At 44.5% G+C, this 25,212-nt stretch overlaps 1 protein-coding gene across 1 annotated transcript; it reads left to right on the top strand.

Moving 5' to 3' along the window:
- blmh (bleomycin hydrolase) lies at positions 1 to 25,169 on the top strand. The gene is made up of 12 exons (XM_080844705.1): positions 1 to 185; positions 1,525 to 1,722; positions 2,172 to 2,281; positions 3,209 to 3,350; positions 4,007 to 4,095; positions 4,501 to 4,593; positions 11,419 to 11,574; positions 13,744 to 13,902; positions 15,069 to 15,136; positions 16,109 to 16,226; positions 18,089 to 18,158; positions 24,861 to 25,169. The coding sequence occupies exons 1-12, from the start codon at positions 176 to 178 to the stop codon at positions 25,037 to 25,039; spliced, it is 1,392 nt and encodes a 463-aa protein (XP_080700831.1). The 5' UTR covers positions 1 to 175; the 3' UTR covers positions 25,040 to 25,169.
- The last annotated feature ends 43 nt before the right edge of the window (positions 25,170 to 25,212 follow it).

Here is a 25,212-nt window from a genome sequence, read left to right as displayed (position 1 = left end):
CTGTAGCGTAGATGACTTGCTCTCTGGCTTTTCACAAAAACATGTTTCGTACCATTTCCTGTTTCCGGAATTCCGAACGAACTGACTGACTGTCGGCGAATGAGATAAACAAAGGCATAAAAGACTCAGTGACTTTAAAGAATTTTATAACTAATCAACAACCCTCTCTGGCAACATGGATGCGGGTACGTAATGTAATGTTTTGTCTGCTTTCATCCAGGTGCTCCTGTACAGTCTCTTGGGCAGCTTACTTTGCGCTACGCTGTGCAAGCTAATGTTAACCTCTCTCATCCAGCTCTGTTAGCATTACTCGCCAGATCAACTTGTCAATTTGCTAAGCTAAAATGAAGTTAGCCTGCTTCCAAGGTTGATGGCAACTGAGCATATTAGCCATTCACGTTCAGCAGTAAACTTTTATTTGTCACGTTACAGTTCATTTTCTCTGAAGTAATGTCAGTTTTTTTGGAGGACCCTGGCTGTCCAAATTCTTGGAAAGTGTAGGTTATTTCGTTGTGAACTTGCTAGAATCTTGCACAAGTTTCTGTCACTTTCGTTCTTGTGAATGGTCAGCTTGCTAGCTACAATGCTAGTGGTAGGTAGCGGGGGAGTGAGCCGTTGTGATTGTCAATGCTCACTGTGGTTGTCAATGCTCATTGTGGTTAACTATCGTTTGCTGTATGGCTTGGAGCAACTGTTTGCCTTCCTGCGGTGACAGGGTTAGGGTTAGGGTTACACTTATATTAACGCTGCCAACACTGCTGGAACCTTCTATTAAATATAGCTTGCTAGCTGGCTAACTCAATGTTCTAGCCTGTCGCGTTGATCTTTAATTAATACAACCAAAATAAGTCAATTAACATATGTTTAATGTGAAGTCTGAAAGGAGAAGAACGATACCACATGTCCGTTCTTGTTGCCATTATGTAATGATGCGAGTCATTCCATCAACCCTCGCTTGGCCAGTTTCCATGCCAAACCAACATGACAAACAACCCCATTCATGCTTTGGCATTCATTGGGGAGAACGGCGTAGTACGCAGAACAACAGAAAGTAGCCTTCCCCAGCGGTTTCCCTCCATGATCGCAAGTTATTGTTAAGAATGCTATTCCTTTGAATTCCTTTGGTCTATAGAAGCACATCATTGACGTCCCTAAGCAGGAATAGAAAAAACATAACGATGGGCACCATGTAGAAATCACATGAAAATCCCAATAACATCTTCCGGACATCAGACAAACAGCCACTGCCAAATAAGGGATTGAATGAGCATGCATGATTAAGCAATGTTCCATTTTCACACTGTGCACTCTTACAACTAGCGAATCTGTTCCTGCAGTGAGAATTCCAATCTGCCTTCTGTTTTGAAACTGAAAAACAAAACGTCACCTCATCCGAGTGACATGCAAGTGTTTAATTCACCTCCCCCTTTCCACCTGTTCATCCCTCTCTCTCTCTCTCTCTCTCTCTCTCTCATTATCTCTATCTCTCTCTCTCTGCTGAAATCTCCCCTATCCTCTCCTCAGGCCTATGTCAGGATAAGATATCTTCCTTTGTGAAGCGTTTCCGTTCAGAGCCTCGGTACCTGCTGGCTCAGAACGTGTCCACCTGCATCGACCCGCTAGAAGTGTGTCTCCACAGGCAGACGGTGCAGGACACGGTGCACATCTTCCAGCACTCCATACCCACAGAGGGCAAGCCGGTCACCAATCAGAAGAACTCAGGTATTCCCCAATACAACAGCCTAACACACCGTTGAACACGTATGCGTTGGAATGCGTTGATGCTTCAGGGTTAACGGATCCCCATTCACTTTTTGAATGGGGTGACGTCATCTTTTGCCGAACTGAACGGAGCCACAATTCAGTTCTGCAAAGGATGACGACAACCCATTCAAAGTGAATGGGGATCCGTCGCCCTTAACGGCTCAACGGAGGTTGCAGCTGCATGAAGACATGCAGAGATTTAGTTTTGAATGGATTTTAAAAGATACACTCACCCCATTATAGCCTTATATTTGTTTCATTGCCAAAAATGTCATACTGACAACACTGACCTCAATATGACTCTGTCATGACCCTTAAAACACTTGAAAGAGCCAATCAAGAATGGGAGTGAGATAAATACTGAATATGCCCCATCTCACATTTCTTCATTATTTTCCCATTTCCAGGGAGGTGTTGGATTTTCTCGTGCCTCAATGTGATGCGCCTTCCTTTCATGAAGAAGTTCAACATTGAAGAATTTGAGTTCAGTCAGTCTTATCTCTTTTTCTGGGACAAGGTAAGGGGCTCTTTCTCTCTCATGTTGTATTTGATATAGCTTACTCCCATAGCCAGCTCCAGCTCCACCTCTAGATCAAGCTCCCTGCTCCGCATTGCAGTCATGTGCATTGAACAGCCATTGAGCAGCCATTGAGCATAAAACACCAGCAACAACACTACTGAGGGGGAGAGAGAGTGAATAAATCTTTAGATCCCTGTCGTTCTTTAGCCTTCCCTTGGGAGTTTACTCAGTGCTCTTTCTCTTACTGGCAAGCTGGCAGGAAGCTAAAAGTATGCCGAGTCAGTGCTCCAATCAATAGTATGCCTTGGCGTCCTTTCATTGCATGCACACTTCCTGCATCAGTGGAAGTAGACATGGTCAACAGGCTGTTCAGAAAAGATAGCATTAGCTTATACATAAAAGGACAGCTCTTTTTAATTAGGATTAGAGTAGTGTGTGTTCATCTGAGGGAGAGGATACTAAAAGAGGTGCATGCTGGAAAGAGAAATAAAAGTAGACGACTTGATCCTCAAATGAGTAGAACACTTGCTTGTTTGTTCCAGCTCCACCCTTTCAGATATTCCCGGTGTGTGGTTCTGGCTAGTCTGAGATTTGGATCCGCCCCGTAGAGTTTTGTTGTGTTTGACAGTGCGGCAGTGGCGCTCTCTGTCTCCTCATTGTGTCCACCTACTACTATGTCATTCTTTGTTGGCCTAAAACCCCTTTTGTGAGGGATGATGTGTGTCCTTTGAGCAGTTCTGTTACAGTATGGCGTAACAATCGTTCCTCATATATGCCCCCCTTCTCTCTCTCTCTCCCTCTCCTCTCTCTCTCTCCATCCATCTCTCTCTCCCCTTTCTCTCTCTCTCTCTCTCTCTCTCTCTATCCATCTCTGTTTCTTTTCTCTCTTTCTCTTCTTTTCCCTCCCTCTCTCTGTTTCTGTAGGTGGAACGCTGTTATTACTTTTTGCAGGCCTGTGTGGAGACAGCCCAGAGGAAGGAGGCCGTAGATGGCCGATTGGTCCAGTTTTTGCTCTCCAATCCCACCAATGATGGTGGACAGTGGGACATGTTGGTCAACCTCATTGGTTAGTGCTCTCCCAAAATGATCTCCCAGGATGAGACACAACCCAATATAAGCCCTTTTCTTTACCCCTCAAAGCCAAAGTCAAAGTGTTTATTGTTGCATGCACCAAATTGCTTCAGCACAGCAAAATTCTTAAGACTTGGCCAGCATCATCATCTACTCAGTAGACGTCATACAGATAACAAGTAACATTTACCAAAAAAATAACATATAACTCTATAACACTATAACAGAGTTATATGTTATTTTGGGGGTAAATGTTACTTGTTATCTGTATGACGTCTACTGTGTAGATGATGATGCTGGCCAAGTCTTAAGAATTTTGCTGTGCTGAAGCAATTTGGTGCATGCAACAATAAACACTTTGACTTTGACAGAGAAAGTGAGCTGAGATAACAAGATAACAAGTAACATTTACCAAAAAAATAACCTATAACACTATAACAGAGTTATATGTTATTTTTTTGGTAAATGTTACTTGTTATCTTGTTATCTCAGCCCACTTTCTCTGTGAATGGAGGGTTTACCTAGGCTTTTATGTGTCCATATCTCCATATCTATATTTCGCCTAGGCCTGTGCTGTCCTCCGGCTTTTCTAATCTGGTCATGCAGTAAATGCCATTCCTAGCTTCAATGTCTATGGTCTTTCTTCTACAGAGAAATATGGAGTTATCCCAAAGAAGTGCTTCCCAGAGTCTCATAGCTCAGAGGCCTCTCGAAGAATGAACGACATCCTCAATCACAAGGTAGGATTAGCCTCTAACACATTACTGTTTTACAGGCAGCAGAGAACCGACGCTATTCTCGTATTCCCACTATTCTCACCCTGTCCAGTCTTCAACCCCCATGAGGTATTGGGGGCTGTGAGGCCCCCTTCCTAGACATACGGGGCCTCTTCACACAATACAGTGATGTATGTGTTGTAATGGCAAGACATTTATGTGCTGTTTACACACACAGAAAAAGGGGGGTGGGGTCCCTTACTATCTCAGAATGTGTGGGGGTTGCTCACGATATCCAATCATCTCATGAAATTAGTTTAATTCATGAGACTTGTTCATTTTTACCCAGAATAATGCTGCATGTAGTCTTTTGAGTGTACATTGTGTGCTACTAATATATTCAGACTTCCTCCGGTATTTGTGTTGCAGCTGAGAGAATACTGCCTAAGACTGAGAAACATGGTGGCTAGTGGCTCCACCAAAGATGAGCTATCTGAGGCCATGGACACCATGATTGAGGAGGTAAGTTTACCTCACTCCCTCTTGTTCAGCAATAATGCACTGCACGGGGAGGTCTCATGAAGGCGCAGTTCCTTCGTTGACCAGATGGTGGTGCTGTGTGTCCACACAACCTAGGCTCAGATGTTCTGTTTATTAGAACGTTGTGTGAAAGTGGTGGATCATAATCATAGAATTACAAACAGTAGAATGGACATTCCCAGTTCAAACAATGGTTATGTTCCGTCCGAAACCGAGAATGGGAAGTAATTAACCAACTGGGGCCAATACCTGGGTGTCCATCAGACTCTATAATGCAAATTTTGACCTTTCAAATAGGAAATCACTTGAATTTCGCATTAAATCTTGTTAGTCGATCGGTTCACTAGAGGGGGTGGATTAACTCCCAATTCGCATAGGGTACAATGCGACTTAGGTTGATGGAAACTGGAATATTTGCATACATTCACGTTCTTTGCAATTTTGTTAGGTGTTTCCATTAAATAACCCTGGCAACCGTTTTAACCGTTTTAAACCCACAGCTGTTCACAGCTCCTCCTCTGATTAGGAGTGTCCACTCATTATTTGCATAACAAAGCGGACGCGAACAGACTAGTATTAAAATATGTGAACGAGTTGGATGGAAACCCAGCTACTGATGCGATGATGTTTGACTGAAAACATTTATTACTAGCAAAAGATGCAGTGATGTGCTTTTTAGTGTCCATAGTGGTACATTTGAAATGGGTGAAAATACAAATACAAATTTGCAGATTTCTGGATTAGCAAAAATAAGTAGCCTCTTGCAAAGTATTTTTTGTCTGGGCTTAAGCAAGCATTATAAGTTGGGGCATTACCCTAAATAATGTGAAGTTGCTGAATCATGTTTTCTAATGTGTTTTGCAGTCAGTTTTCTTTTTCACTGCAATCACTCATTACTGACACACCATGAGAAAATTATTGTAGAAAGCCATACAGGATGCACTCAGTCGCACTTGGTTGCAACAATGAGTTGCTGACAGGCTGTGCTGTAACACACAGCCCAAGTGTGTTTGCATGTGTGTGTGTGTGTGTCTGTGTATGTATTTGGTTGTGCTCGCTTAGATCAGCCCCTCCAGGTCAACGACAGTATGTTCTGCAAACAAAAGATCCTAATCAGCCCAAGCCTGTGTGTGTGTGTGTGTGTGTGTGTGTGTGTGTGTAAAACCACCATCGAGCTCGCAGAGGAGATGAAAGCTCGCGGCAGTAAGAGTGGAATATCACCCACGAAGAAAGTAATGTTCCTTCTTCCCGGCGCCCAGCTCAAACGCTGCTGTAGAGCGTCATGTGTGTGGGAGAGACGAGGTGGCCTGCTCCGACCTATGGCCATGAACGTGCAGGGCCCTCCGCTTCTGTGTGTGTGTGTGTGTGTGTGTGTGTGTGTGTGTGTGTGTGTGTGTGTGTGTGTGTGTGTGTGTGTGTGTGTCAGGGCCCTCCGCTTCTGTCTGTCTGCTTGTGTAACGGTCTTTCATCCCTCCCCCCCTTCCTCGAGCGTTATGTATTCAGGTTTTTGCAAACGTGTTTGTTTGTCCACCTGGCGCTGGTTTGTTTTCTGTAACACGCGTTTGGCAGGGTGTGTGTGTGTGTGTGTGTGTGTGTGTGTGTGTGTGTGTGTGTGTGTGTGTGTGTGTGTGTGTGTGTGTGTGTGTGTGTGTGTGTGTGTGTGTGTGTGTGTGTGTGTGTGTGTGTGTGTGTGTGTGTGTGTGGCAGGCTGTGAGCGAGTGAGAGGAGCGTCGGGGGTGTTTGGTTCTGCTCTACTCCATAATGAAAAGAAAGAGGAAATGGTGTGCCCCCCCTCTCCCCCCCCTCTCCCCCTCCCCGAGCCTGTGGCCTTGTGCTTCTTCTCACAGTGCTGGAAGACCTCTGGGAGAATCAGATCTCTCCGATATTTGCTTTTGCGATTTTGCTATTTTCTCCTTCGCGCCCTCTCCCTATCGCTTTCACATTTCCCTCTTGGATTGTCTGCTCTTTCTTAGCATTTTTTTTCCTTCGAGGGTTCACCCTCACCCTGGTTTTGCTCTTGTTATTCGATAGGAAAAGGCGTGTTGGCCACTCAGCTTCAGTGTCACTGTCTCTTCACGACCCTCCTCAAGACCAGACGTCTTGACCATGCACCTTGATCTATAGGGCAGTGCTCTATGTGTCTGTGTGTGTGTGTGTGTGTGTGTGTGTGTGTGTGTGTGTGTGTGTGTGTGTGTGTGTGTGTGTGTGTGTGTGTGTGTGTGTGTGTGTGTGTGTGTGTGTGTGTGTGTGTGTGTGTGTGTGTGTGTGTGTGTGTGTGTGTGTGTGTGTGTGTGTGTGTGTGTGTGTGTCTTAGTTACAGGTCTGGCGGTCTGACGTCAGCCTGAGTCTGCCTTGGTTGGAAAATATGGGCGTGTGGCTGCAATCGCACATAAGCCTGCCTGCTCTGTGTGTGTGTGTGTGCGTTTGTGACTGTGTGTGGACTCATTTTTCTTAGCAGGGCTCTACTGAAGGAGCCGTCCATAGATCAAAGTGGCGTGGTAGTGACCTCATTGAGCAGGAGGACGTCAGGGCTGGTTTAGAGGGGGAAGGTTGACGCTGCGCACGCCGTCCGTTAGGGGCTGGGGGCTGGTCAGGTGGGGGGGGGCTGGAGAGGATCACTCTTCCACGTTTAACCTTCGAACGACAGGCCAGAACGAGAGAGAGAGAGAGAAACAGACAAAGCGATCCAGAATCACCACACACATCAAAGCCACAGACCCGCGCCTTCATGCCATCTTTGCAGAGCTTATATTTAACTGGCGCACTCTCATAGACATTATACACTCACACACACACACACACACACACACACACACACACACACACACACACACACAGACTGTGCTTCCTCTTTTGAGTCTGTGCAGGTACATGCACCTCCACAACCGGGACTCCTCAACGTGTTGCCAGCCCTCCACATCCCTGCTGTATGAAGTCAGTTGTGAAAGCATACATGATTACAACCAAGAAACCCGAGAGATCGACTCAGCGGCTGTTTTCCGTCTTTCACCGCTTTTCCCTTCTCGCACCCGGAAATCTTCCAGGCGGCTAGAATAGCCAGCGTCAGTGTGTATACCATTTTTAGGGGGCCGTGTCATTTTGTTGGCCCGTCCCGGGTCAACAGGGGTGGGCTTGTGTAAATACTGCGAACGCGTTTTTGCTGCAGTACCGGGAAGAACGGAGTCCGTACTCAGCGCTTGCCATGCCGGATTGTTCAGCGTCTGTTAGCATCTGCGCCGGCCGGGCCCCCATGTGTTTTCTGTTTACAGCACTCAAGGCTTCAATCAGCCGCCTCCACTTCTCACCCCGGTGCAGTCCCACCGCTCCCATGCATCATGTGATTAGGTCGCAGCTAATGTTGACATCACGTCTCCCAGGCCGACAGGAAGCCCGAACTTGAAATGGCCCAACCAGGACGGGGTACAGGCGAGTGAGTGTTACAAGGCTGCGGTGTCTTCGCGTGTTGTTGTTTTGTTTACCTCCACCCGAGCGAGAAGTGTTTGGACAACGGTGGGGGGCGAACAAACAAACATGCGTGCGTGCAGAGCAGTGGTTGCCGGAGAAACGAAGCCGGTGGCTTGGGGCAGGTGTACCAGTGTTTATGAGCGCCACGTACTGGTTTCCCCTCACAGTGTAGGTTTCGCGTGAGCGCGGCAGGAAGAGAGAGACGCTGGCTGACCACCACCCTCCCCTCAGGGCTCGACCAATTACACGCTTGCTTACTCACACCTGGAAGTGATCGGAGGATTGACAGCAAGGAGAGCCACGCAGTCTCGCTTGCCGATCTCAGAGTGCAACAGCGAGATGGCTGTTAGCGGAGAACAGACAGAAGCCTTCATCATGAGGCTGATCTTCACCCAGACCCGTGTGGAGCAGGATGCTGAGTGTGTGTGACCATACTGTGTGTTTCTACTGAGATTCGTTCCCCCCCTACTCACAAACAAATTTTTTAGTCACGCTTCCTCCTCCCGTCAATACAGAGCTATGATCTCAGATAAATTGGTAATTCAAACCGGGTGCAGTGGAAAGCAGAAACTTGTGTGGCCTTGAGTGGGCCTGACGGCGTGCTGAATGCACCACACGCCATCCTGAGTCTGGACTCCCCTTACCATCCCCCCCCCCCGTACCCCCCAAAATACACGCCCTGACCGTGTGTCTCTGAAAGTAGCAGGACGAAACACGCTTCAAAATGACCTAAACGGTTACTAAACACACTAGTCAAACATCGTCCTCCAGGCCAGCACAAGGGCCATCAATCTTTGGGGCTCCTGTCCAAGAGCCAGGATTGCTGGTCTGGTCTTCCAGATGCATTTGTACACACACACACACACACACACACACACACACACTCACACTCACATTCACACTTACACACACACACAAACACGCACACACACACACACACACACACACTCACTTACAAACACTCACTTACACACACACACACACACGCAAACACACACACACACAAACATAAAATCTCTACCTCATTGTAGTGTCCTCTGCACTGTTCCATATCCCTGCCTTTTCTCTAAGAAATGAGACCTTGAAAGGACAGATGGACAGTTTAGGGCCAAGAGGACCACATGTGAAGAACAACGTAAGAAGACCAGCTTCTGCAAATAGGTGGAGTGCAAGTTCAAGAAAGCAACTGCGTAGGGAAAATAATCACCGCAGTGAGAGTGATGGACATGTGGCCGTCGGAGAGAAAGATTTAGGGCCATTTGGAATCGGTAGTGTGTTATTTCAAGGGCAGAGATTTACACGAATGGCGCCTCTGCTCTTGCTCATCTTCGCTGCTCCGGAGCCAAAGCGGCCCCTCCCTGGATGAGGCTCTGTCCTTCCTGCTCGGGCCCTCGGCACTGGCCCTGCCGGACAGCAGGTGTTTCAATATTGACTCGCTCAGGCCTCTGCTGACGTCAGAGGGGCCACGGCCCTCATTGTTATTTTAGAACATGGCGGCGGCTGCCCAGGGCAGGGGTAGGGCTGTGTGTTAGTGTGTTAGTGTGTGTGTGTGTGTCAGTGTTATTGTGATGTGTGTGTGTGTGTGTGTGTGTGTGTGTTAGAGTGTTTTTTGTGTGTGGGTGTTTGTGTGTTATAGTGTGTGTGTGTGTGTGTGTGTGTGTAAGAGTGGGTGTGTGTGTGCAAGAGTGGGTGTGTGTGTGTGTTAGAGTAAGTGTGTATCGTGTGTCAATCCCAGGGCATCGTGCTTGAATGGGTCCCGTTGTGAGTTAACCTGCCCAGGAGGAGGAGGACGACGACGACTGGACGGAAATGTCGGGAAGGGCACAGGCGAGGGCACTGGGTATTGTTTATGTGCTCGAGCAACATGGGTCCAGTGTTGAGCAAATAATGGGGAAGGTTGGGCACGGCTGCCATTTGCTGTTCAGCATGGGGGCGGCCAATGAGGGCCGGCAGGCAGGCGTCAGCCGAGGCCACACTGTCTGCAGGAGCGGAGATGGGCCACAGAGGAGACAGTGATCGGGCAGGAGACGTGGAGCTGATCGCCTCCATCTTGTACCACCTCAGGAATGTTACTAGCTGACGAGACCTTAGTGGTAGTGCTAACCGCAACGGTGCCCTAGAGTGAGTGTAATGTTAAATATAGCCTGTAGTGCCAGAAATAATTTCATTGGGCTATTTTCACTCTCTGACGACTTTTATTCGTCTGGACCTTGCTGAGTGTCAACAGAAAATAGTGGAAGTCAGTGGGAAGTCCTCTTAAATACAGCCATCGGGTCTATGTTGCGAAGTGTTTTCAGGGAGCGAACAAGCCTGCAGCTGTCTATGAGTGCGGCTTGGTGCAGTTCTACCCCTTGTTTGTGATTGCCTGACAGAGTTCTTCTGCTATCAATGATGGTGGTCATGGCCAAGTTGCTCTGTACAATGTATATGTCCCTCAAGCTGTTTAGAGGGGGAAGGAAATTCCACAGATTACTGTATCAGTGTTTGGGAAGGGCTGTTCTGAGAACCCAGAGGAGCTGAGACAGAGGAACCAGCACCATACACACACACACACACACACTCACACACACACACACACACACACACACACACACACACACAGGCATACCACATGAGTTCAGTTACAATCCCACAGTCCTGTCTCAACCTTCACCCTGCCCTGGCCCTCACATTACTACATGTTAGTCGTGCTTTGTGCTGCCTGTGTATGAGTGTGTTACTGTCTGAATGTGTGTCTGAGTGTGTTACTGTCTGAATGTGTGTCTGAGTGTGTTACTGTCTGAATGTGTGTCTGAGTGTGTTACTGTCTGAATGTGTGTCTGAGTGTGTTACTGTCAGAATGTGTGTCTGAGTTTGTTACTGTCTGAATGTGTGTCTGAGTGTGTTACTGTATGAGTGTGTTACTGTCTGAATGTGTGTATGAGTGTGTTACTGTCTGAATGTGTGTCTGAGTGTGTTACTGTCTGAATGTGTATCTGAGTGTGTTACTGTCTGAATGTGTGTCTGAGTGTGTTACTGTCTGAATGTGTGTCTGAGTGTGTTACTGTCTGAATGTGTTACTGTCTGAATGTGTATCTGAGTGTGTTACTGTCTGAATGTGTATCTGAGTGTGTTACTGTCTGAATGTGTGTCTGAGTGTGTTACTGTCTGAGTGTGAGAGGAAGTAATGCTACGAAATCTTTGTGTTTGTAGCATTGTGATCGCATTATAGTATCATATGGACTGATGAAATGGGACCGTGTGTTTCCACATTTCCACATCTGTGCATTTCTGAAAGTGTGTCTGTGTCTGTGTCTGTGTGTGTGTGTGTCTCTGTCTGTGTGTGTGTGTCTCCTTCTCCAGGTGTTCCGAGTGGCCAGTGTGTGTTTGGGCAGCCCCCCCGACACCATCTGCTGGGAGTACAGAGACAAGGACAAGGCCTTCCACCGGATGGGTCCCATCACACCCCTGGAGTTCTATCGGGAGCACGTCAAGCCTCTCTACAACATCCAGGACAAGGCACGCCCAGCTCCATACTAATGTCATGTCCTATTACAGGACACCTTTCACCTGTGTGATTTTTAAATACAATCAAGTCAAGTCTTTTATTGTCAGATGCACAGAACAATAGAGTCGGACTGGGCACTGAAATTCTTAGAACAGGACACTGTACCACACTACCATAACATAACAGGACATAACATAACATATAAGTACTCCACCTGATATAACATAACATAACATAACTTAACAATAAGTACTAAACATAAGATATACCTTTGAAAGACAAAATAGTAGACCTACTAGATAAACAATAAATATACAATATAGATACTAGACATAAATACACATACTAAACAGATACACATACCTACATGAGCTATACTGAACATATTATACACATAATAGCCTGAACTAACGTAGGACCTATACTTACCATGAAACACAGAGACATAGACGCTTCAAGTATGTGGGTAGTGCGATATTGCAAGTGTAGTGCACACAGCAGTGTAAAGTAAAGTGGCAAGTGTGAAGTGGCGAGAGTAAAGTGGCGAGTCCCTGGGTTTTGAAGCGTGGTTGTTTATGTGTAGATATACCAGTCAAATCGCAGGACAAAGCATGTTTGCATTTGCATCACTGTGAGTGACACCAGAGTATCAAACAGACTTAGATGTTTGTAGCGTCTCACGCTACTGGTTGAGGTACATGTTTATTATTAGTTGAACTACGTACGCGGAATAGGGCCCAGTTCTGCCTATCAATAAACATCATCGCATACCACTGACACACAGTAATAAACAAACATAAACACACACAGACAAACAAACATAAACACACACAGACAAACAAACATAAACACACACAGACAAACAAACATAAACACACACAGACAAACACACATAAACAAACATAAACACACACAGACAAACAAACATAAACACACATAAACACACACAGACAAACAAACATAAACACACACAGACAAACAAACATAAACACACACAGACAAACAAACATAAACACACACAGACAAACAAACATAAACACACACAGACAAACAAACATAAACACACACAGACAAACAAACATAAACACACACAGACAAACAAACATAAACACACACAGACAAACAAACATAAACACACACAGACAAACAAACATAAACACACACAGACAAACAAACATAAACACACACAGACAAACAAACATAAACAAACACAGACAAACAAACATAAACAAACACAGACAAACAAACATAAACAAACACAGACAAACAAACATAAACACACACAGACAAACAAACATAAACACACACAGACAAACAAACATAAACACACACAGACAAACAAACATAAACACACACAGACAAACAAACATAAACACACACAGACAAACAAACATAAACACACACAGACAAACTAACATAAACACACACAGACAAACACACATAAACACACACAGACAAACAAACATAAACACACATAAACACACACAGACAAACAAACATAAACACACACAGACAAACAAACATAAACACACACAGACAAACAAACATAAACACACACAGACAAACACACATAAACACACATAAACACACACAGACAAACAAACATAAACACACACAGACAAACAAACATAAACACACACAGACAAACAAACATAAACACACACAGACAAACAAACATAAACACACACAGACAAACAAACATAAACAAACACAGACAAACAAACATAAACAAACACAGACAAACAAACATAAACACACACAGACAAACAAACATACACACACAGACAAACAAACATAAACACACACAGACAAACAAACATAAACACACACAGACAAACAAACATAAACACACACAGACAAACAAACATAAACACACACAGACAAACACACATAAACAAACACAAACAAACAAACATAAACACACACAGACAAACACACATAAACAAACATAAACACACACAGATAAACACACACAGATAAACACACACAGATAAACACACATAAACACACACAGATAAACACACATAAACAAACATAAACACACACATGTTTATTACTATGATATCCTCTCCCCACCTCTGTCTGTTTCACGACTAGCTTAAGCACGGGGCCTATTTGACGCTACCTCATGGCAGTGCTCCAATTTTCACCCTCTCCATTTTTCACCCGCTCTTCAACAGGTCTGCCTTGTGAACGACCCCCGACCTCAAAACCCCTACGGGAAGTTGTATAGCGTGGAGTTCCTAGGCAACATGGTGGGCGGCCGCAACACCCTCTACAACAACCAGGCCATCCACCTGCTGAAGCAGGCCGCTGCCGGCTCCATCAAGGATGGAGAGGTGAGGGGGTGGGTGAGGGGGTGGGTGGGTGGTTGGGTCGTCTTAAGTGATGCACGTCAGGGACGTCCCAGCTCTTAACATGAATCACAGTGGGCTTGACTAGGTTCATTAACTTATGAAGATTCACAAATGCAGCAATAGACTTAGGCAGAAAAAAACAACAACTGTCTGATCAGTAGCCTACCATAATGCCAAATAGCCAATACCCCATACTGCCCATTTTAAAATTCATAAAATTGTAGTGGGACTTTTTAAGGATATAAGTCAAAGATAAATACCCGGTCCCCACAATCTACTTGGCATCCTTTTCAAAGCTCCTAACCTTTAGTATCAAGATATATTATAGTCTGATCATTGGTTTAGCCAGCCCTCAATCTACACTGGCAGCTCCTTTAAGGGCTGATACAAGCTGTGAATGGACCAAATCAGGTTTTTCTCTTAGAGTAGCCTACAATCTAATAGCAAAAAGCATTTCTGTTGAAAAGTAAGTTTGATTTAATGTCAAAATGAAGCACTGTACAATTGGCTTGGTTAATGTTTCTTTGTGGATACAAACATTTGGGCTAGCTGTTGTAGCGAGAAGCTTAACAGCCCTTTTTCTAAAAACTGTTGATCAAGCCATAATGGTATTTCCAGTGCACATAATTCATTAATGATTTAGGCTACAACAAAGAATTTGTAGCACCACAACGAATGAATGATTGATTGACCTCAATGAGCCGCAGCTTAATCCACTTATTCCTTCTTTGAGGATTTCTAGAACAATGGCAAAACAACTTGCCGTCGTCTTTCAGATGTTTATTTTTGCATTTCAGGGCACAGTAATCGCCTTCTATCGTCTTTCTTACTAGTTAACGTTAGCTGTTTAAACTCTAGCTGACAGACTGGCATTCCACTGGTTGTGACGTGAAGCGCTACATCTCCATAAGATATTTCTATGCTTCAGTACATGATGATCTGTACAAGTCTGAAACTAAACAGCGGACCAACACACTGGAAATCAGCCGCCCTGGTGAAGGGGGGTGTGGCCCTGAGGTCAGATAGGACTTGAAGCCAGTGACAACACAGACAAACCAAGTTTACCTTGAGGCCGTTTTAGGTATGATGTTATGGTGTGGTTTTGAGAAAAAAAAATGAAAAAAATCTGCTCTGTTTCCTCTGCATAGGCGGTGTGGTTTGGCTGTGACGTAGGCAAGCATTTCCATGGCAAGCTGGGCATCAACGACATGAATGTGTGAGTTTGAGCAAACACTCTCCTGTGGTGTACGACTGAACAGGGGAAGGGAACGAGGAGATTCCTTCAGCCCCAGCATGCAGATAGACACAGCTGCTCATAGAATAGAATAGAATATATTTATTTGTCATTGCACAAGTGCAACGAAATTGAGGTGGCAGCTCTCAGACTCTCAGTGCTGTTGAAAAATCAAAAACAATACAAATATATACCATATAACTATACAAATGTACACTATGAATACTCAGCTTAAGTAAAACAAGTTTTAAAAAAAAAATGGTGGAGGATCTGTGTGTGAGCGTGTGTGTGGAGGATCTGCCACATACACAAACATTACCCATGATCATTTACATTACATTTAGTCATTAAGCAGACACTTTTGTCCAAAGTGATGTACAAGGGAGAGAACAGTCAAGTTACGAGCAATAGAAACCTAGTGTAGCAATAAATACTTTTTTGCATAAGAAATAGAAGAAATAAAAAAGACCACTGCAAACTCAACACTGGTGGCTAGCCACTAGCTGCGTATACCTGTGGGCTACTGATAGTAATTGCTGGCCCCAATAAACGCGTCAAATAGAATAGCCTCTGGACTAACACCACGTTGGGTGCTACCACCACAATGCCATGTGTTAATCCTTTCACCTTCCCACCTGGGAGGAGTCAAAGCAGGGTGAAGTGAAATATGTGCTTTTCATTTGAATGGCAGGATATGGCCGTTGAGGAAATTAAAATGGCAATTGGCGTCCTTAATGACCATCAGGTGCCATGCAGAGGGAATTGTCAAGCCTTGATGCATGTCTACTTGTCATGATATATGTTGTTGGTTTCTTGAGGCAGTCCCTGTTTACAGTTTAACAAATCAACTCTCTGTGTGTGTGTGTGTGTGTGTGTGTGTGTGTGTGTGTGTGTGTGTGTGTGTGTGTGTGTGTGTGTGTGTGTGTGTGTGTGTGTGTGTGTGTGTGAGACTAGGTTTAACCATGAGCTGGTGTTTGGGATCTCTGTGAAGAACCTGTCGAAGGCGGAGCGGCTGATCTTTGGAGATTCTTTGATGACTCATGCCATGATCCTCACTGCCGTCACTGACAAGGTGCTTCACACACACACACACACACACACACACACTTTTATACGCAGACACACACATAAGCATCACTCTGAACAAAATCCAATTTTCTATTTTCTTTTCTATTTTTTTTTAGCAGGTTGTATTTTTAAGCGATAACTGTTATTTAGCCTATCGCATGTAATGACGGTCTGCGACGCTATTCCCAGTTGGAGCCCAGAGCTGGCCTTTGTGAAAATCCGTTTCGCGGCCCAGCCTGATGCAATCTCACAAGACGGACACGTAAAGCCCATAAGCCCCCTGTTCTGAGTTAATCACAGATCCAGCCAGCAGTGATTGATGGCCCCTGTCAGGGCAGCCACTAGAAGCTGCAGAAACAGAGTCGTCTCTCTCCTCCACCCCACCCCCCCCCCCCCCCCCTCCCCAATGGCCAAGGCACGCTGGTTGAGAGGCAGACGCAAGGGATGCCACTGAGATAAGGGCTAGAGGTGTTACACAACCCCTGAGCGAAGCGTTGGAGCTTCACAGAGAAATCTGAAAAACGCCATTCAGACAGGTCCTTTGCCCAACGCCATTGCCATGCTTTTCTGAGCCCCCTGATTTGTGGTGTCTCACTTGTGTGTTTGTGGCTGTTGTGTGTGTGTGTGTGTGTGTGTGTGTGTGTGTGTGTGTGTGTGTGCTCATGCGGGCATACATATGCGTGCTTGGACGTGTGTACATTGGTTTTAATCGGCAGTAGTTTTTCAAATTGCTGTCAATTTCCCCCCTGTAAGTGGGCGCAGCTGTCTCCGGAGTTTCCGCTTCTCGTCCTCTTTCTTCTCTCTCTCTCTCTCTCTCTCTCTCTCTCTCTCTCTCTTCTTCTGTCCATCTCCGAGCAGCTGGAAATTGTTTGCTGCCTCTTTCCGTGTGGCACATACACTGAATGGCCTGTCCGCCACCACGGCCCTCAGACTGAACCAGACACTGTATCATGAAGCCCAGCTTCACCCCTTTACACTACAGGTCCATAGCGTGGCTCTGCTTTGTGACGTAGGCTGTTGTGTTGGAGATTACAGCCCAGTAATGCTCGATGGAGGATTCTGCTGGGCTCCACCAAGCTGTTTGTAATCCTTCAAATTCCACAATTTGACACACAGCAGTGAACCCTAGCAAGGACAGGAATTGGCCAGTTTGTCAAAGAACTGAACTGTGGCTCAAACAGTAGCCCCGACCACATTTGGGCTTGACGCTCAAGGAGGTCACGGGTGGCACTCAAGGAGGTCACCGGCCCGATGCCATTTCTCCTGTCCACTCTCCACCTCTTCTCCCTATGATTTCCTGTCACAATAGTCACTGCTCTGTCATTTAAAGGCATAAAAAGCTGCAAAACAAATCTTAAAAAAAAAAAGAAAAAAGAACTGAACACATTGAAAAGTGTGTGACATCTAGAGACTGTGTTTTGTGTTTTGACACGTGACATCCAGAGATGGCTACAATGGTACGGCATTGTCCTCTTGAAAGCATCGACAGCACCTCTGAGAGTGTGGATTTGATGTGGTTACAGCCAGTTGCTTTGGAGGCTTTCCCAGGGCTGATGGAGTACCTAGTAGCACAAAATTGTCTCTTATTTTTAATATCAGGTGAGATAAGTGACTAAACGTTAAGACACAGAGTACCCGAAGGTCTGCCGGCCGGATTATTTTTTTATCTGAAATGAATGGGTAGCTATAGTTGCCTGGCCGAGGGACTTTCATCACATTTGAGGCAGTGTGATGTGGGCGCATTACTCCACCTCAACCTGTTTCCTGACCTTAATTCTCTTATCTCTTCCTCTCCCACCAACCTCACCTCCTCTCCATTTGTCTCTTTACCCCCACCCCTCACCCTCTCCCTCTCTCCGTTTTCAGGATGGGAAGGATGGATGCTATGAGAAGTGGCGGGTGGAGAACTCGTGGGGCGACGACCGCGGGAATAAAGGTGAGACCCTCTAGCTGCAGTGACTACGGCCGTGAGCTCAGGCCTCAACATGGCTGCCTGACTCCCGCCTCATATCTGGTTCCAATGCTTGACCATCCATGGCACACGATCCTGCATGGTCAATAGTGAAGAGACAGCTGGCTTTCCTGTTTTGCTCAATTCAATTTAGAGCAGGATTACTTATCGATGCTCCCCTGCCATGCTCAGTTATGAGTTTATAATTGACTTTCTTTTCTGCTGTACTGGGAAAAGCTGTTTCTTGTTAATGTTTTTTTTTCTTTCTCTCTCTCTTTTCTGTCCTCGAGCTCTCTTTTTCGCTCTCCAAACAGATCGGCTCCCATAATTCCCTTGACTGTTGAAAGATTTTCAGCGCCCTCCTAGATCTTGACACCACACGCACTTGCACACACGTACTACTCACACACACACACACACACACACACACAAACACACGCGCTCACGCAAGCATACACACGTGCTCGCTCTGGGTTTTGCTCTCTCACAAGCGCCCCCCCCCCCCCCCCCCCCCCCCCCCTCCTCCTCTCGCCGCTTCTCTCCCTCCCTCTCCCTTTTCTCTCTCTCTTTCTCTCACTCTCAAACTTTGCATTCCAGCAGGGATTATAAAGGGGTTTGGGGGGGGGGGGGGGTGGGGGGGGTCAGTGGCGTTCACCTTCCATACAAATCACATTATTGTTAGTGCATTTTTAAAGAAAAAGAAACGTCAAAATGTTTCCCACCCCCGGAGAAGGACCATCTAATCCTCCACAAGCTTCCCATCAGCAGATAAAAACTAAATGTCACCCTCCAGGGCCTACGCAAATGAGTACATTCTACTCTACTCTAGTTAGTGGTGAGTCATACTTATTTGACAACGGTTGGTTGCGAGTGTACAAAGTTCAAGGGGTTAACGTCTTTCAACTCAAGTCATAATATTCAACTTCCTTCTCAGGGTGTGCTTTTTGATACATTTCTTTGAACATGCTGTTCTCATAAGATTGATTGTTCTGGTAACTGAGTACCTAGCTTTGTGTTAGTATAAAAGTGCGTCTTAAAGTTGATGAAAGACTCAATCTTGCTGATTTGAGTTTAGATTTATATTCTCAGGAAGGCCCTAAATGGCAAGCTATGAAATCGATAATGATATTATCCTGTTGTGTGTGTGTGTGTGTGTGTGTGTGTGTGTGTGTGTGTGTGTGTGTGTGTGTGTGTGTGTGTGTGTGTGTGTGTGTGTGTGTGTGTGTGTGTGTGTGTGTGTGTGTGTGTGTGTGTGTGTGTGTGTGTGTGTCTATATATATATATATACAGCCGCGGAAAAAATTAAGAGACCACTTCAAAATTATCAGTTTATCTGGTTTTACTATTTATTGGTATGTGTTAAAGTAAAATGTACATTTTAGTTTTATTCTATAACCTACTGGCAACATTCCTACCAAATTTCAAATAAAAATATTGTCATTTAGATCATTTATTTGCAGAAAAATGACAATTGGTCAAAATAGCAAAAATGATGCAGTGTCTTCAGATCTCGAATAATGCAAAGAAAACAAGCTCATATTCATTTTTAAACTACACAATACTAATGCTTACACTTAGGAAGAGTTCAGAAATCAATATTTGGTGGAATAACCTTGATTTAAAATCACAACTTTCATGTGTCTTGGCATGCTCTCCACCACTCTTTCACATTGCCGTTGGGTGACTTTATGCTACTCCTGGCGCAAGAATTCAAGCAGCTCGGCTTCTTTTCATGGCTTGTGACCATCCATCTTCCTCTTGATCACATTTCAGAGGTTTTTTATGGGATTCAGGTCTCGAAATTGGGCCGGCCATGACAGGGTCCTGATCTGGTGGTACTCCATCCACACCTTTACTGGCCTGGCTGTGTGGCATGGAGCATTGCCCTGCTGGAAAAAACATTTCTCAGAGTTGGGGAACATTGTCAGAGCAAAAGGAAGCAAGTTTTTCTTCCGGGACAACGTTGTACTTTGCCTGGCTGAGGTTTGTAAAAGACCATAAGGATTGAAAAAGCGGACTGGAGGTTCTTCTAAGTTCGTCTTCTCTGATGAGTCCGATTTCACAGTAGGTGCAAGACTCTCTGGCTTGTAGGCCTCTCCAGGTCTCCGTCTAACCATCAGACGACCATGTGTTGGGCAAAGCTGAAAATTGGACTCATCAGAGAAGACGAACTAGAAGACCCTCCAGTCCGCTTTTTACAATCCTTATGGTCTTTTACAAACCTCAGCCAGGCAAAGTACAACGTTGTCCCGGAAGAAAAACTTGCTTCCTTTAGCTCTGACAATGTTCCCCAACTCTGAGAAATGTTTTTTCCAGCAGGGCAATGCTCCATGCCACACAGCCAGGCCAGTAAAGGTCTGGATGGAGTACCACCAGATCAGGACCCTGTCATGGCCGGCCCAATTTCGAGACCTGAATCCCATAAAAAACCTCTGAAATGTGATCAAGAGGAAGATGGATGGTCACAAGCCATGAAAAGAAGCCGAGCTGCTTGAATTCTTGCGCCAGGAGTAGCATAAAGTCACCCAACGGCAATGTGAAAGACTGGTGGAGAGCATGCCAAGACACATGAAAGTTGTGATTTTAAATCAAGGTTATTCCACCAAATATTGATTTCTGAACTCTTCCTAAGTTAAAGCATTAGTATTGTGTAGTTTAAAAATGAATATGAGCTTGTTTTCTTTGCATTATTCGAGATCTGAAGACACTGCATCTTTTTTGCTATTTTGACCAATTGTCATTTTTCTGCAAATAAATGATCTAAATGACAATATTTTTATTTGAAATTTGGTAGGAATGTTGCCAGTAGGTTATAGAATAAAACTAAAATGTACATTTTACTTTAACACATACCAATAAATAGTAAAACCAGAGAAACTGATAATTTTGAAGTGGTCTCTTAATTTTTTCCGCGGCTGTATATTCAAATGATTCTATTCATTTTTTAAGAAGATTTGTCAAAATCAAACCGTTTCTTTCCCTGAAACCGCCGTGTTTGTGTCCCCTTTGCGTAAGGTTTACCACGATGATGCTCACCTCATCACCACGATCTCGTCTCACTTACTCCCAACTTCCCATCACTTATTTCTTGCGAAAGGCCTTCCATAAAGTAAAGTTCCTATCATAGCACCACGATAAACTGTTGGGCATGTAGGAATAAATCACCAAGGATTCATAGCCCCCCTGAGTTTAAGCAAAGCGTCCTCTAAATCAGTAGTTCCCAAACTTTTCATGGCAGACCCCCTCTGACAAAAAAAAAAAAAGCTCTCACAACCCCCCCCTCCCGTGATCTGTAAGTACAAAGTTGGCTATAAACTCATCACCAAATAAGTTCGTTTTAGGCTACTATGTTGCAAAGCACTGCCTTACAAACCTGTGGTTGGTTCGTTAGGTTTCTCGTTCCGTTTTTCCCACCTTATCCAAACGTCAGTCCTACTTTGGACACACACAAACACACACAAACACACACAAACACACACAAACACACACATACATACACATACATATACATATACATACATTGACAGACACACACACATACAGCATGGCCATTCTTTGAGGCTGAGAAACAGATTGTGCAAACATGTGCATGTAGAGTACCAGTCAAAAGTTTGGACACCAAGTTTTTTCTTTACTTTTATTATTTTCTAAATTGAAGATTAATACTGAAGACATTTAAACTACAAAATAACACATATGGAATGATGTACTAAATAAAAAAAGTGTTATCTACCATGTAGAAAAAAATTAAAGTAAAGAAAAAACTTCTCAAAAAATGAGAAGGTGTGTCCAAACCTTTTACTGGTACTGAATACACACACATACATACATACATACATACATACATAGACAGACACATACAGCATGGCTATTGTTCTAAGACTGAGAAACAGATTGTGCAAACATGTCGATGTAAATACACACACACACACACACACGTGTGTGTATATATACAGCCGCGGAAAAAATTAAGAGACCACTTCAAAATTATCAGTTTCTCTGGTTTTACTATTTATTGGTATGTGTTAAAGTAAAATGTGCATTTTAGTTTTATTCTATAACCTACTGGCAACATTCCTACCAAATTTCAAATAAAAATATTGTCATTTAGATCATTTATTTGCAGAAAAATGACAATTGGTCAAAATAGCAAAAATGATGCAGTGTCTTCAGATCTCAAATAATGCAAAGAAAACAAGCTCATATTCATTTTTAAACTACACAATACTAATGCTTACACTTAGGAAGAGTTCAGAAATCAATATTTGGTGGAACAACCTTGATTTAAAATCACAACTTTCATGTGTCTTGGCATGCTCTCCACCAGTCTTTCACATTGCCGTTGGGTGACTTTATGCTACTCCTGGCGCAAGAATTCAAGCAGCTCGGCTTCTTTTCATGGCTTGTGACCATCCATCTTCCTCTTGATCACATTTCAGAGGTTTTTTATGGGATTCAGGTCTCGAAATTGGGCTGGCCATGACAGGGTCCTGATCTGGTGGTACTCCATCCACACCTTTACTGGCCTGGCTGTGTGGCATGGAGCATTGCCCTGCTGGAAAAAACACTTCTCAGAGTTGGGGAACATTGTCAGAGCAAAAGGAAGCAAGTTTTTCTTCCGGGACAACGTTGTACTTTGCCTGGCTGAGGTTTGTAAAAGACCATAAGGATTGAAAAAGCGGACTGGAGGTTCTTCTAAGTTCGTCTTCTCTGATGAGTCCGATTTCACAGTAGGTGCAAGACTCTCTTGCTTGTAGGCCTCTCCAGGTCTCCGTCTAACCATCAGACGACCATGTGTTGGGCAAAGCTGAAAATTGGACTCATCAGAGAAGACGAACTAGAAGACCCTCCAGTCCGCTTTTTTCAATCCTTATGGTCTTTTACAAACCTCAGCCAGGCAAAGTACAACGTTGTCCCGGAAGAAAAACTTGCTTCCTTTAGCTCTGACAATGTTCCCCAACTCTGAGAAATGTTTTTTCCAGCAGGGCAATGCTCCATGCCACACAGCCAGGCCAGTAAAGGTGTGGATGGAGTACCACCAGATCAGGACCCTGTCATGGCCAGCCCAATTTCGAGACCTGAATCCCATAAAAAACCTCTGAAATGTGATCAAGAGGAAGATGGATGGTCACAAGCCATGAAAAGAAGCCGAGCTGCTTGAATTCTTGCGCCAGGAGTAGCATAAAGTCACCCAACGGCAATGTGAAAGACTGGTGGAGAGCATGCCAAGACACATGAAAGTTGTGATTTTAAATCAAGGTTATTCCACCAAATATTGATTTCTGAACTCTTCCTAAGTGTAAGCATTAGTATTGTGTAGTTTAAAAATGAATATGAAGTTGTTTTCTTGGCATTATTCGAGATCTGAAGACACTGCATCTTTTTTGCTATTTTGACCAATTGTCATTTTTCTGCAAATAAATGATCTAAATGACAATATTTTTATTTGAAATTTGGTAGGAATGTTGCCAGTAGGTTATAGAATAAAACTAAAATGTACATTTTACTTTAACACATACCAATAAATAGTAAAACCAGAGAAACTGATAATTTTGAAGTGGTCTCTTAATTTTTTCCGCGGCTGTATATATATATATATATACATACACACACACACTCTCACACACACACACACACACAGAGAGTGTGGCCATTGTTCTGAGACTCCACGTTTTTAAGTTCCTGGCAACGTGTATCGATAACTCAAGCTTTCAGCAAGAGCGAGGAAAAACAAACAGCATCCAGATACCAGGTCCCAGCCCAGCCCCCCCCCCATCTAAACATTCTCCATGTACACACTCTTACCAGGTTCATTTTATCAAGCCCTTTCCTTCTCACAGGTTGATGGAGAGGGGATCAGCGTAATTAGTCTTGACAGCCAAGTAAAAGGAGGTGAACACCCAATGATAAATTGGAACATTTTCACTAAAAGCGTCTTATCATCCCGAAGTTCCTTTTTGGCAGATAAACGGAGTTCCTTCCGTTTTTCTTAACAGTAAGATTAACCTCGGGAACACTTTAAGAAGACTCTGCTCTGTCCTACCTACTTTTTTTCCCCCTCCTGTTTGTGCAGTGGAGACGAAAAATGGACATTGATTGTTTGCATTTGACTTGTACTTGACCTTGTGCAATGTATACAGTCACACACTTTGCGGGAAATAATGAGATGTCAGTGAGTACATGGGTGTGCAGTCACAGAGGTGTGTGTGAGAGTGTGAGTGTGTGAGTGTGTGTGTGTGTGAGCGTGTGTTGTGACTGGGATGGGGCTGGGTACTTCCCTCTCAGGGGAGACGTGCACATTAAGCAGAAGCGTTGATGGAGGCGAAGGAGGTGACCGAGGGTGTGAATGTTCCACTACTCGGTGCATGATGAAATATCTCTGTTATAACAGGCGATGTAACGATAAGCCTGGTGCTCTTTTGCAGAAGTATAGTGGGCAGTGGGGAGGGTTGCATGATTTTGGTCCCTGTTGAGAAATTCTGTGGAAGAGCTCTGAAAACACACTGCAAGCTCATAAAATATGTCCCTGCGGGTTATTCTGTGTTGTATATTTAAATAAACGCTTGTTTGCTGATGAATGTGGAAATGGAATTGTGACACTTGGATCCTGACTCATCTGTCCTCTCTCTCTGCCTCTCTCTGCCTCTCTCTCTCGCTCTCTGCCTCTCCTGCTCTCCTCCTCTTCAGGCTACCTGATTATGACAGACGAGTGGTTCTCTGAATACGTCTACGAGGTTGTGGTGGACAAAAAATACCTCACCGAAGAGGTCCTGGCCGTGATGCAGCAGGACCCAGTTGTACTGCCAGCCTGGGATCCAATGGGAGCGCTGGCAGAAACCGTGGAAACCAAGCGTGCCACCCAATGAAATGTCAGCCTGGTCTGATTGACTCCGCCCCACCTTTTCTGGTTTTTACCCCAACCCAACCTGACTCCCAAAACAGCCTGCTCTAGAGAAAAAAAATAATAAAGTTTTTGTTTTTCTTTTTTTTACGGGACTGTGCGTCTTCGTGTCTTCATCATTACTCTTACGCTGTCTTC

This window comes from Sprattus sprattus (assembly GCF_963457725.1).
Source record: "Sprattus sprattus genome assembly, chromosome: 9".
Taxonomy (NCBI): Eukaryota; Metazoa; Chordata; class Actinopteri; order Clupeiformes; family Clupeidae; genus Sprattus; species Sprattus sprattus.
This window is presented reverse-complemented; position numbering and strand designations above follow the sequence as displayed.

Coding starts and splice junctions, on each gene's coding strand:
- blmh (XM_080844705.1), top strand. Junction 4,096..4,500: donor ACGACATCCTCAATCACAAG/GTAGGATTAGCC, acceptor TTTGTGTTGCAG/CTGAGAGAATACTGCCTAAG. Junction 13,903..15,068: donor GCTCCATCAAGGATGGAGAG/GTGAGGGGGTGG, acceptor TCCTCTGCATAG/GCGGTGTGGTTTGGCTGTGA.